The sequence below is a fragment of the Triplophysa rosa genome, linkage group LG18 (assembly GCF_024868665.1).
Source record: "Triplophysa rosa linkage group LG18, Trosa_1v2, whole genome shotgun sequence".
NCBI classification, from domain to species: Eukaryota; Metazoa; Chordata; class Actinopteri; order Cypriniformes; family Nemacheilidae; genus Triplophysa; species Triplophysa rosa.
The window spans coordinates 4,838,999-4,851,758 of NC_079907.1; the positions used below are offsets into that span (position 1 = coordinate 4,838,999).

At 38.3% G+C, this 12,760-nt stretch overlaps 1 protein-coding gene across 1 annotated transcript in view; it reads left to right on the plus strand.

The window, feature by feature from the left end:
• Positions 1 to 9,154, plus strand: part of si:ch211-216b21.2 (heparan sulfate glucosamine 3-O-sulfotransferase 3A1) — a 30,452-nt gene extending 21,298 nt beyond the window's left edge. The window contains exon 2 of the mRNA XM_057358688.1: positions 7,862 to 9,154. Coding sequence (XP_057214671.1) covers positions 7,862 to 8,483 — 622 coding nt within the window. The 3' untranslated portion in view covers positions 8,484 to 9,154. The remainder of the gene's footprint in view (positions 1 to 7,861) is intronic.
• Positions 9,155 to 12,760: the final 3,606 nt, after the last annotated feature.

The window sequence follows — 12,760 nt, forward strand, 5'->3', positions numbered from 1 at the left end:
AAAGCAGCGTGATCACGACGTCACCCTCGCAAAACTTGATTTAAAGTGGTCCTGATGATTTTCTCTCTCTGGGAGAATCTTGCTCCATCTCGTGTGAGAATGGGGAGTAGAAGTGGGACAGTTATTTTACAATGGCTTCAAATGCATCCAGTTAAATTTGAAACGCGTTAGCTTTATTTAAGCTAAGCTATTTTAGACAGATATACATTTTTTACCTTGCCTATCTACACAGAAATAGTCCAAATGCAGAGGTACTGTAGGTATAGCAGTACACCCATGACAAAAGAACAAACAACTGGCAGCTCCTGCAGACAGTGCAAGACTCTAGATCGCTGCATCACAAGAGCACTGACATGTGGAGTGAATCATCTGTTCTCTGTTATAAAAGACACCATATGTAGACAAACTAGAGGACTGGAAGTCATCATTGAGATTAGGCAAGTACCTGTGATTTTCATTGTATAAGGACCTCATGAGGTTTGATCATCTCAGTCATTTCAAACCTGTATGACTTTCTTTCTTCTGCAGAACACAAAAGAAGATATTTTGAAGAATGTTGGTAACCAAACAACGGCGGCACCCAATGACTTGCATTGGTATTGTGTCCATAAAATAGAAGTAAATGGGTACCGTCGTTGGTCGGTTACCAACATTCAAAATACCCTCTTTTGTGTTCTGCAGAAGAAAGAAAGTCATACAGGTTTGAAATGACAAAGAAGTTGAGTAAATGATGACAGAATTTTCATTTTTGGGTGAACTATATGGTCACTTTATGGTCTTGAAAAAGTCAATAAGGTCGTAAACCAGCCAACCGGCAGCAATGCTGCAGATAAAGATCCAATAAATTGCTTTAAAGTACTGTGAAATCAAGTAGTCTATACTGTAGTCGGTGACGCTGTGATTGTTGTTGTGCAGAGGTCAGAGTTTTCTGTACGTTTCTTTCCTTCGTGTGGTTCTTACTGATAGATTTTTAATACAGCATCTAATCTTTTGCAGCCCTGATCTCTGTAAATGATGAACCTTTGTGGCTTCATTGAAATGCACAACACACGAACGCGCGCACACACAAATCATCACTCAAATCAGTAATATACTTCTCCAGAGACCCCTTGAGGAGTCACATTCATGCCCGGCAGAAAGAATGAATCTGTCACTGAATCAGTGACTCTAAACAGCTTACAGTGAAGAGGACAGACTGAAGAATAGACTGTTTAACGCCAACTAATCTCTGCAAAGCTCAGCAATACGCCACACAGCTGGGATTTTGTTCAGGTGGTTTCTTTCTGTAAACTATGTGGTGCTGACTTTTATAAACACCCAAGCAGGTTTTTAAATGAATTTCCACCAAGTGTCAAATGTGAGCAAAAATTGGCTTCGGTGAGTAGGTCTGTAACTTTTTTTATCCACATAATACACAGTTAAATCAAATTGCTAGGGTGACACCGATTCCAGTCATGAACTAACAAACTTCTACTGAAAAAAATATCTGTCACAACCTGTGCATCCTCTAAAGCTTATTTTTGTGCCAGGACGTGCTCATATACAAGATCATTTAAAAAATAGCTATTGTAGTTGTAATCTACTGTAAATAAGGCACACAGATTGATGCCTGATAAAAAAAATTCTCAATAAATTCAAGTGAAACCGCAACAGTCCTTTCAGTCACATTTCTTCGAAGGAACATTCACAGAATACAAGTAGTTGTGGAGTGATGTCTTGCAATTTTAATACGCCGCACCACGATGGTCTTAAGCTGATGTTTAGGAAATACAATATCTCAGCATTAAGTTTAGGTGTCATATCTCTGAGCTCTTGAGATCCTCTTGACTTTGCTGAAAAGATGAGAGAGAGTTTAAGAGAGATGTGTGGAGAGGCATGTGTCTTAATAACTGATCTTGTCACTGCAAGTGAAGTAACTCTTTTTTGACTCCAACTGACTGCAGTAGAAACAAGTGGGTCAAAATGATATAAAAAAATAATGAGAATGCCATGTTGAAATGCGTTTTTAACTTACACTAAAACTGGAGCATCACAGCCTGAGACACACACACACACGCACGCGCGCGCGCACATCACAGTAATCACAACATGACACTCGGATACACACAGAATTTTTTAAAAGAATAAATAGGAGCCAAGCTGATGAAGTTTACAATGTGCTGCAAGACCTCAACCATCACAGTCCAGGACACTCACACGTGAACCACGTTCCTCCATCGTAACCTGCGCCGTTAGGTGTGTTTCTGCGACTGCAGCGGGGTGGGGGATCAGGACTATAAATCCCCAAACGTCAGTCGCACTCAGCTCATTTCAAGCATTCACTTTTTAATCCACAGCCCAGTTTAGCTGCCAGGGGATCGCAAGGAGCGGTCAGGGTTTTCCCTCAGCGCAAACGCAACATTAAAGTTTCCCATCTCATAACGGAAGGTTCTGCGAGCGCGTATGGATTTTAAGCGGTGGAACGTAAAAGCATGTTTGTCCTTTAATGACTGCGAACAGGTTTTCTCTCCATCTTTCTTCACAGTTAGAGCGAGTGAATTATTCACACAAGAAGGTTGCCACAGAGAAACAGCTTATTTTACCTCTGTTACACAATAAAATTACTGAAGGCACAGAGAGAGAGAGAGAGAGAGACATGCTGTATCTAGAATGCTGTTGATATATTTATAAGAACATACTGGAAAGCTAACGCTATAAAAAATTTACTAAATTGTGAAGAGGTATAGGGAAGTATAACAATAAACGGTATAAAAATACATTGGTAAAATATTCCCTTTCTGTCTCACTGTAAAAAAATGTGATTTCACATAATTTTACAGTTGTTTTTACAGGTTTTCCATCAAAATACTTTTCCTGTTTTTTTATACATATTTTCAATGTATTTTTGAAATACGTCAAAAACCGTCGAATTACAGAACAAGATCGCAAAAAAACAGGTCGCAAGTGTCATTATTTTATGGAATATATCTAAATGTCAGTTTTTTTACGGGATTTGTTTTACAGTGTGTGGATAATTGTAATTTTCCAAAAATGAATCATTTAAAATATTTTTTTTAGCTATCATACAATAATATGTTGTTTACTTTTCCCTGATGTATTTAGAGAATTTCCGGCTTCCCCCATTACTATACAGGCTTACAGTAAAAACATGTAAAGTTTTCTGTTGGTATTCATTTTCTCTTCACCGGCCCAGTCTGACTGTGGTTTGAATAAAGTATAGTTTGTGTGTGTGCGTGTGTGTGTCAGGTCTGGAAACTTTACTTGAATGCCTAAATTAGATTTTATTGGATTACAGCAGGAGTTTAGATCACCGAGAGAATTAATACCATAAGGTGCCTGTAAAAGATCCTTGTGTGTGTGTGTATTCTTGAACATGTCATGAAGTGAGGCATTTGTTTAAACTTTCATCTTCCTTATTTAGTCTTACTTACATATATGTCCCTGTAGTTTTGTCCAGTTTAATCGCTTTATGAAATGAAATATAGGAAATGTTTCGGGAAATTTACCAGCACAACCTGCAGCTATGCACCGCGAATTCCAAACCTTTCCTGCTCTTTATTATTTAATATAATAAACTGTGCGATGTACATTTTTGAGTTATCTTAAACTCAATTTAAATGCTTATATTTTTAGCTGGTCATGTCTGTTTGAAAAGTATAAGAAACCAGATGATGCACATGCACACACAATCTCAGAGAACATATTTTTTTTACATACAGTATATGACTCTGTTATATATATAAGCTTGAAAACTCCAGTCCCTATTCAGTGTGATTGTATGTGAAAGAACAAATAATAAATTATTCAAACTGTACAAAATGACATAATTTGAACTTTCCCTCTAAAGGTTGAAAAAACACAAGCATGGCCTCACCGATAAAGGTCAGATCCTAAACGGTACAGATGGTTAATAGCAACAGCTCAAACACACAAGTCACACACAATACAGTTGATTGCGATTCCTATGCCACGGCCTCCCGAGCTTACTTGATGGTTGAGTGATCTCGGAGTGGAAAAACAGACATCGTTTCCATCATTATCTCACTCACCTGCTCTGTGCTCCATCAGCAGTGATTAGCACTCGCATACCTGTCAGAGACCATAATGTCCTCGACGCTTCAGGTCAGGTGAACTATCGCGGCTATACGGTTCCGACTGAAGGGGTCATAAAGCTCTGTCAAACCTGCTAATATCAGACGGAAAAAAAAGACAAGAAAAACTTTTCTGACACGAAATGACAAGTAAGATTTGAAATTATTTCTGGAGACAAAAATGTATTGTTTCAATAATATATTATAATATATTTTCAAAATTGTCTCAGGGTGAGACCTTAAGGAGCCGACTGGCAAGAGTACATTTTGACAGATTATAGGAAATAGTGAGTCGATTAAAGGTGCTAAAATACGATAGATTTGATTTGTTTTAAATGTAATTTCCATAGTTACATTTGTATTATTTCATATTTACTTATTTTAATGAATTATTTTCATGGCTGTCAAACGATTAATTGCGAATAATCGCATCCAGAATAAACATTTGTGTTTACATAATATGTCTGTGTACTGTGCATATTAATTTTGTATTTATAGAAACATACACATACATACATATATTTAAGAAAGATATAAAACATAAAAAAAGAATAAACATTTATACATAATTTAAACGATTGGTAGATATAAATAAATACATGCAAATATTTCCTAAATATGAATATATGTATGTGTTACTGAATTAGTATGCACAGTACACAGACATATTATGTAAACACAAACTTTTATTTTGGATGCTATTAATCGCAATTACATATTTTAAATTGTGGGAATTTTTTTAAACAGAATTTATAAAACAAACATTATAAGTCATTGCATTACAGTATCATAATATGAGTTGAGCCTCCATCTCTGGTGAAACTACACCTACCCCCCCCAAAAAAAACTACTGGAAAAATAATACAAAAAAATGTGTTAATTGTTTTTTATAAAACACATCACTTACATAAGTGAGAGTCACTTTAAATTCACCTTAAACCATGTGTTTTCGTTTTACTTCCTATTAAAAGTTTGCCATCCAACTGCCAAGATTTTATTTACCCACCAAATCCAAAAACCGTACTTGCATCTGGTGTTGTGTTGAGCGTTCTTCTTGCACCCTGTTTATGATCCAGCAATGTTATTTCCAAACACAGACTCTGATAGTGGCTTTAAATCACAGACAAGCTCCTTTGACCCCTGCTGCAGTTCACAGGCCGGAAAAATGATGAGCGAGGAATGCGGTTAGAAAGAAAGAACTCTCAGAAGTCTATCTGTCCGGAGGGCAGAAATATTGAGTCAATTACATGACGCTTATCTGCTCTGGACGCCAGCATGGGGTTGTGGGAGATATTTATGCGTGTTTTACCTCTCTATAGGGAGACATGAATCTATGGAAATGTGGCCTGGGTACCCTCGTGCCTATTTGACTCGACGTGGCCCGGGGGCATCACAGTGGACCTTAAGCGCTGGACTCTCTCCAATACCTAAAATGGATCAGATAAAACAAACAGCATCAATTTGATTAGTTTAGTTCGTTTTTTTATTTTAAAACAAAAACACACTGGGTTGTGAATGTGTGTGTCACTGCAAAATTCACACGCAATTCGTTGGTTTTGCTTAAAGTTCATCATCTAAATGCGAGACAACTCGTTTGGATGATGTTCTTTGCCGTTGGATCGGTACGTGTCAGACCCTGCAATGATCCGGATGTGTTTAATGGCTGCGGCTTTCAGCCTGTATTAAACGTCTAAATGCGTGCACAGGGAGTCGTACTCTTACGGCACGAACAAGACATCTAACCTTGCTCTGAAAGGACTGTAAATCAAATGTACTTGGAAGCAAAGCTACTTCAAGTGTTACATCATTTACACTGCCAATAAACATCTGTTAGAGAAAGCCTCACTTTCCCCTGCCAGGGGAAGGAGGAAAATATTCCAGCCTACTCCCTTTTATACGGTTCCTAAGAGAGCATTAAGACTGTGAAGGCTGTCCATCATGTGTTCTCGTCCTCCCAGGCTTTCCGTGTTTCTTCCTTTCTCTCGCTGATATCGTCGGAGACTTAAATTTTCATCTCCCTACGGGTGCTATGTCTGAGAAACGGCCTTATGTTGTGACACAAAGAGGATTTTTCTTGACTGCTGGTGTAACAATCGCATCCCAAAATTACATGTCTTTAATACATTTCTTGTGCTCGTGAAAGCAAATACTGTATGTTACAGGGTTCACCCAATAGAATTAAAATTGTTTACTCATTTACTCACCCTCATGTCATTCTAAACCTATGACTTATTTTAAGACATTTTGAAGAACATTGGTAACCAAACATCACTGCACGCCATTGACTTTGATTGTATGGAGACAAAACCACAGAGACATTTCTCGAAATATATTCTTTTGAATTCCACAGAAGAGTCCTATATAGGTTCTGAACAGCATGATGGTGAATAATTGTTATTTTATTTTATTTTGGGGTGAACTATTGTGTTAGGTCAAAAACGTACTGTAAGCACTTTCTTTTACTATAGTCAAATTTAAAAGATAATTAAACCCCCAAATAAAATTCTGTCATTTACTTCCCGTTATTTTCTATCCCGTTAGCAAAAAAAAGTCAAAAAATAACATCAAAAGAACCCACAGTAGGTAATATGAATTTTAAAACCTTGTACAGTAAGTTCTAAATTTACCCAAGTAAAACCTCTGTAGTTTATTTGTGCCTATGTGTATCAAAGAAATGTTCAAAGGAGGGTGAAATGATGGTTAGAGTTTTAAATACCGCTCGTAAGGACTAAAAAGGTCCAAAAATCCAAAAAGATGAATCTTATTAAATATAAATGGTATCTATGGACCACATTCATGTCTATTTCATGATGGAGACAATGATGTGCAGTACCCTGAAGGCCACAAGACCTGCACAATGTGGTGCCACATCAACCCAGTGTAAACAAGAGGCAAAGCCCACCTGCCTGCTATTGTCTAAGATGACTTCAAAAATCTAGGCGTCCATAGACGTGACTGCATGCTACACACAGACACTCAATGCAACATACTGAAAAGCTAATGTATGCGATGCATTTTATAAGAGTCCTGGATTTGTAACAGCATATGACACAATAAATAAAAGAAGCATTTTTGGAATGACCTGATCGGGCTATCTGAACCTGCTGACCGCAGCCCACTAATGCTATTATGGCCTATAAACCGCCAGCAGGGTTAGAGGAGGCCATTTTGTCAGAGCCTAAACCCCCCAAGTGGAGGAAGATAAATAATTAAGGGCTGCATTCTGCGCTTGGGCTGAATTTAAAGTGAACGAGCCCTTATGAGGTTCTAAATGGTGGAGTGGAGTGCTGTAAATCATTAATCCACTGCTTTTATCCTCTTTGGATCGGGTCACTGTCCTGAAGGCATTGAAGAGGGCTGGAAAGATAGAGAGAGTGAGAGAGACTGTCATGGACAAACAGATTAGACTTTTTTTTCTCAGTCTTTCAAACCAAGAACAGCTAGAATGCAAAGCAAAAGAGCCTTAGAGAGAGAGAGAAAAAAAACGCAAGCCAAATGTTGAGGGTGCTTCTGCTGGCTAGCTAGCTTTAGCTGCTGGAACTGATATTTCTCTTAAAATATCACAGACTTTAGCTGAAAATTTTGACTTTTTTGGAAAATTGAGTGACAATATGCACAGAATAGATCAATAATAGATCAAAATACATCAATAGTTTTGTTTGTAAACGTAAAAAAATGTAATATAACACATTGACTGATTTTCATTATCAGAATGGGACGTACAGTATATACCTCTGAACTAATTCCTTTAGTTTTTTGTCTTTTTATAGAGACTTGATGCCCAAGACCCTAGAGGGCCAGATCACCATGGAGAAAACCCCAAGCTACTTTGTGACGCGTGAGGCTCCGGCCCGGATCTACGCCTTGTCCCATGACACCAAGCTGATCGTGGTGGTCCGGGACCCCGTCACACGAGCCATCTCCGACTACACACAGACATTGTCCAAGAAGCCTGACATTCCCACCTTCGAGAGCCTGACGTTCAAAAACAGGACTACAGGGTTGATCGACACCTCATGGAGCGCAATTCAGATCGGCATCTACGCCAAGCACCTGGACAACTGGCTGCAGTATTTCCCAATGGAACAGATTTTATTTGTCAGCGGAGAGCGTCTGATCACCGACCCGGCCGGAGAGTTGGGCCGCGTGCAGGACTTCCTGGGCCTGAAACGAATCATCACAGACAAACACTTTTACTTCAATCAGACCAAGGGCTTCCCATGTCTTAAGAAGGCCGAGGGCAGCAGCAAACCCCATTGCCTGGGAAAAACCAAAGGGCGGACCCACCCAAACATTGACCCTGAGGTGGTGCAGAGACTTAGAGACTTCTACAGACCTTTTAACATGAAGTTCTACCAGATGACTGGCAGGACGTTTGGATGGGATGATTGACAAGTCATGATGAACAATAATAAGCCACTGACTGTTTGAAAGAATTTGAATTAAAAGCAGTCTTATCTTTACACCTACAAGGGAGATACAACCTCAATGTGACCTCACCGGCTACATGAATATATACCATCTCACCATAACACTTACAGTCTTTGCAAAAACCCCAAAGTGGTTTTAAGTGGCTATGGTGAAACGTTTAGATCCATGTACTGTAGAGAAAATGCTAAAGAGATTTGAAGTGATTTTCTCCTGGAACTATGCATCATCTCTCATAGGGACTGGGAATTATCCACTGCTGGGTGTCTGGGATTGAAGATCAAACCTTCTGCCATATTTAATGTAGCTGTTTACATACTTTTGCAATCATTCTATAAAGGTAAATAAATGTATTTTGTAAAGTTATTTATTCATAAACATGTGAACATATACAGTTGACCTATTTTGAATAATCTTAGTACCTCTCTTCACTTTTGTTGCTGAAAGAAGGGGCAATTTCTTACAACTCAATGCCTTTTGTAAAACATGCATGAGGTCTACATTTAAAATGTAAATGCACCTGGTTGTTTTTTTATTTTACAATTAATATTTTACAATTATAAATATTTTGGTTGGAAAAGATGGCAAAGTCATTTCTAGAATATCTCAAAAGTCAATAAATCAAGGAATATGGCCTGCTGTGTGGTAAACATACAGAAAATGATGTCACTTCCTGCCTTTCCCACATGGTCCACTTCATAAAGCGGTCTGTGATTTGTGTGTGTGTCTGTGTGAGAGAGAGAGAGAGAGAGAGAGAGAGAGAGAGAGACCTTGTTCAAAAGCAGAGGTGACTCAGAATGACATTAGTAGTTACTTCATTTAAATTCAAAGAAAACTTTCAGTTTTGAAATACAGTCACATTATGCTGTTTTCATTATGTTGCATTTTAAAGGTCCAGTCAGTGAAATCTAGCGGCAAGGTTGCTAATAGCATCCAACCGCTCACTCCACCCCTCCCTTTCGAAACACTACGTTGGCTGACAGAACACGGCGAATTACATGCAAGGGGACCCGCGGTGTATGTAGATAGAAATAGCTCATTCTAAATCAATAAAAACATAACACTTCATTATGTAAGGTCTTTATACACCTCTGAAGACATAGCTATGTACAGTATATTACATTGCATTTCTATCAATCGATCATCCCAAAAATGACACACTAGACCTTTAATTATGGATTTTATAAAGCACACTTTTAATAAAATGAAAACATTTGATTTATATAAACGTAAAGCTGAAATATAATTTTTAATAGTAAAATGCAACTGTTAGAAACCCATATGAAAGGTTTAAACATTGTGATGCTTTCGAACCTGCTGTTCATTTGAGAATCCTGAAACACCAAATCCACTGGCAAGAGTTTAGGACGGGTCAGGAGCGTAAAAAAAAAAACATTATTTGGTCATTTTTTTGTAACACTAATGGTGCAGAATCAACACACCTCCCCTATAAATTCAGTCCTTTAATTATATTATTTATAGTAGTATGGTCTTTGTATGGTTACATTGTAATTCTACAAATGAACAAATGAAATAATGTAAAGCAATCAAATGTAGAGCACAACAGCAGACAATGTCAGCCGACAGCAGCCCTCATCTTCACGTTTCACAGCAGCACTTTCCAGCCACTGGCTGCTCTCCTATCTGTTCCACTCCATTCAGTCTCATTGTCTTAGCTTATCTCTGTCTTCCCTTCATGCCAGGCGCTTGCTGGATGCTTAAAGGGTCTCAGAAAACGCTTCTCACTGTGGGTTTATTATTTTGCGGCTTATGCATAAGCCTGTCGGGAGTTTGGTCTTCAGTGAGCACACGGGGCTAATTTGGCTGGGTACCGGCTGTCTGTTTAACACAGCTGGAAACTGCGACGGTAAGACACAGACGAGTCTGGATAGAGTGGAAGCACTGGCAACTACAGCAACTGCTTGAGGAGGAATTGGATTTTTAATCCAATCTTTATCTTTCTTAGTCTTTCTATCCACTCCAATCTTCCTCCTTCTCTACCGAGAAGGAGCGCTTCCCTGTATAAAAAGGAAAAGTGGCCTTAAAACATGCTAATTTAAGAGGCGGGTGAGTAGTTTTTTAAACAAGATGACTATTAAGAAAAGCACTTTCATTATAATGAAGAAAGAAATGTAGACTGCAAAAATGAACGGCAAACCGCTTCAAAGCACTCGAAAGCCAAGCTTTACCATTCCCGGGATTTCTGTTTGTTTTGATTTTCACAAGGAATCTCTCTCTGTCCTCCGTGCTCCCTCGAGTCCCGTCAATCCACTCAGTGTGTTTGTTTAAAGAGTCTCGGCAGTCAGGTTGGTCTGACAGTGTTCATTATAAACTTAAACTGAGTGTTAATTTGACAAAGTAAAATGAAATCCCGCTGCTTGGGTTTCTCACGAATTCCTTTCTAAACTTTTGCGATCGACCACATCACAATTCTAATCGACTGCAACTATTTAAATCCATAGAATTTAAAGATCCCTTGCAAAAACGAGCTACGTTCAAATGTATAACAAACCTGAGTATGCTAGTAAGTTTGGGAAAGAGAGGAAAAGGGTGGAAGCTAAACACAACCAGTGAAGCATGAACAAGTAAAGTTGTTGCATGCACGGCCCATTGGAGAAGTCATGCGATGTAAAAAAAAAAGGTGTAAAAATAGGATAAAATGAGAATTAGTGATCATCCTTTGATGCTGGAAAGTGATGGTGGTCTCCACAGTTTAAATCCTTTTCTGACAGCACACGCATGCAACGGACACCGAGGAGCCTGTGCTTTGTTTTTACTGGATCACAGAAACGATTGCTTAATCGTCATAATCGCCTGGGCCAACATGATTCAAACACACAGCCTAAGGGCCATATTAATAAAAACGCTTTGAAGAAATCCATCTTGGGTGTGAATTTAAATGGTTTCGTTTCGTCTTTGTGTGGACGAACACTCCAGACAAAGTGCAAGTGATTTTCAGGCGAGAACGTACTCGAAATATATATATATATAACAAAACGCTTTGGGTAAACATATCAAAAGCTGCGTCTCACTAGTGTCAATCATGATATGAGAAAATAGCCACTTGATACAAGTTAAGAAGTATTTTATGAACAGCCGTCACTCTGGCCAAGAGATTTCTTCCTAAAAGCCGGTCTGGAGAAAATAAGTTTGATAAAATGGGACAATCAGCAGGATTTAAGAGCAGTCCGTTCATCCAACAGAACACGAGATATTAACACATCTGTCCTGAAGTGAGCAGAACATCTTCAAAAGACTTCAAACTGCTCTTGACTGTTGATGAAAGCGGTGGCTATTTTAAGGAAATGTTAGCAAAAAATTCCACTCAAAGCACAAGATAATAAAGTGATGAAGGTTTCACAGAACTTCTGGTTCTGCTTTTGGCTGACAGTAAGTCCTATTTGATTTGCATGTTCTGTATCAAATTTTTTATACATGTCATCACACTCGTTTTATCAACATACAGCAGCATACACAAACTTCTGTCCTTCTGTACTAAACTTTGGGAAATGTACTATGTACCTTGAAGTTTTTCCTTTGCAGGGTAGCGGGAGGTCTATTCCAGCATCTCAGGCCGCAGATGGGATATGCCTCGGATAGATGGCCGGTCCATCTGAGGGAAATAATGTACAATATCAGTATTCCATTTCGCAAAAAAAAACAAAAAATACGCAGTACATTACTAGAACTATGATTTTCTAAAACGTCCAGGTAATAAAATATTCAAACAAAAGGTATTAAAATCACTGGACTACATAAAAGAACGAACAAGACGTTTCGCTGTTCATCCAAACACCATCCCAGTTGTAAAAAACAGGAAGTAAAATAGCGAATATGCAACTTCTAAGACATTACCTGCATGTGGAAATAACTGGAACCTTGTATATGGCACAGAGTTGGAGGGAAAGGGTTACAAAGTAATGCTTAGTAATGCTAGCTTAAAGCGAAAGGTGTTTAAGAAGGACAGCAAGTCATTACATTACAATGATTTTTACAACAAAAAGTAAATTGGGTACATTTTAATTGTATGTTAACTTTAAAATGCACATTAAGTGGTTAAAGTAAATCAAGTTGTTAAGTTCTAACTTCCCAATATTAACAGCTGGATAAAATACTACACCAGGATTTATAATTCAAGCAAGAAAAGTAAGGAGGCCTGAATTTAAAACAAGTCAACTGTGACACTGATTTATTGTTAATAAAATATTCCTCTTTACATTTACGCATTTGGCAGATGCTTT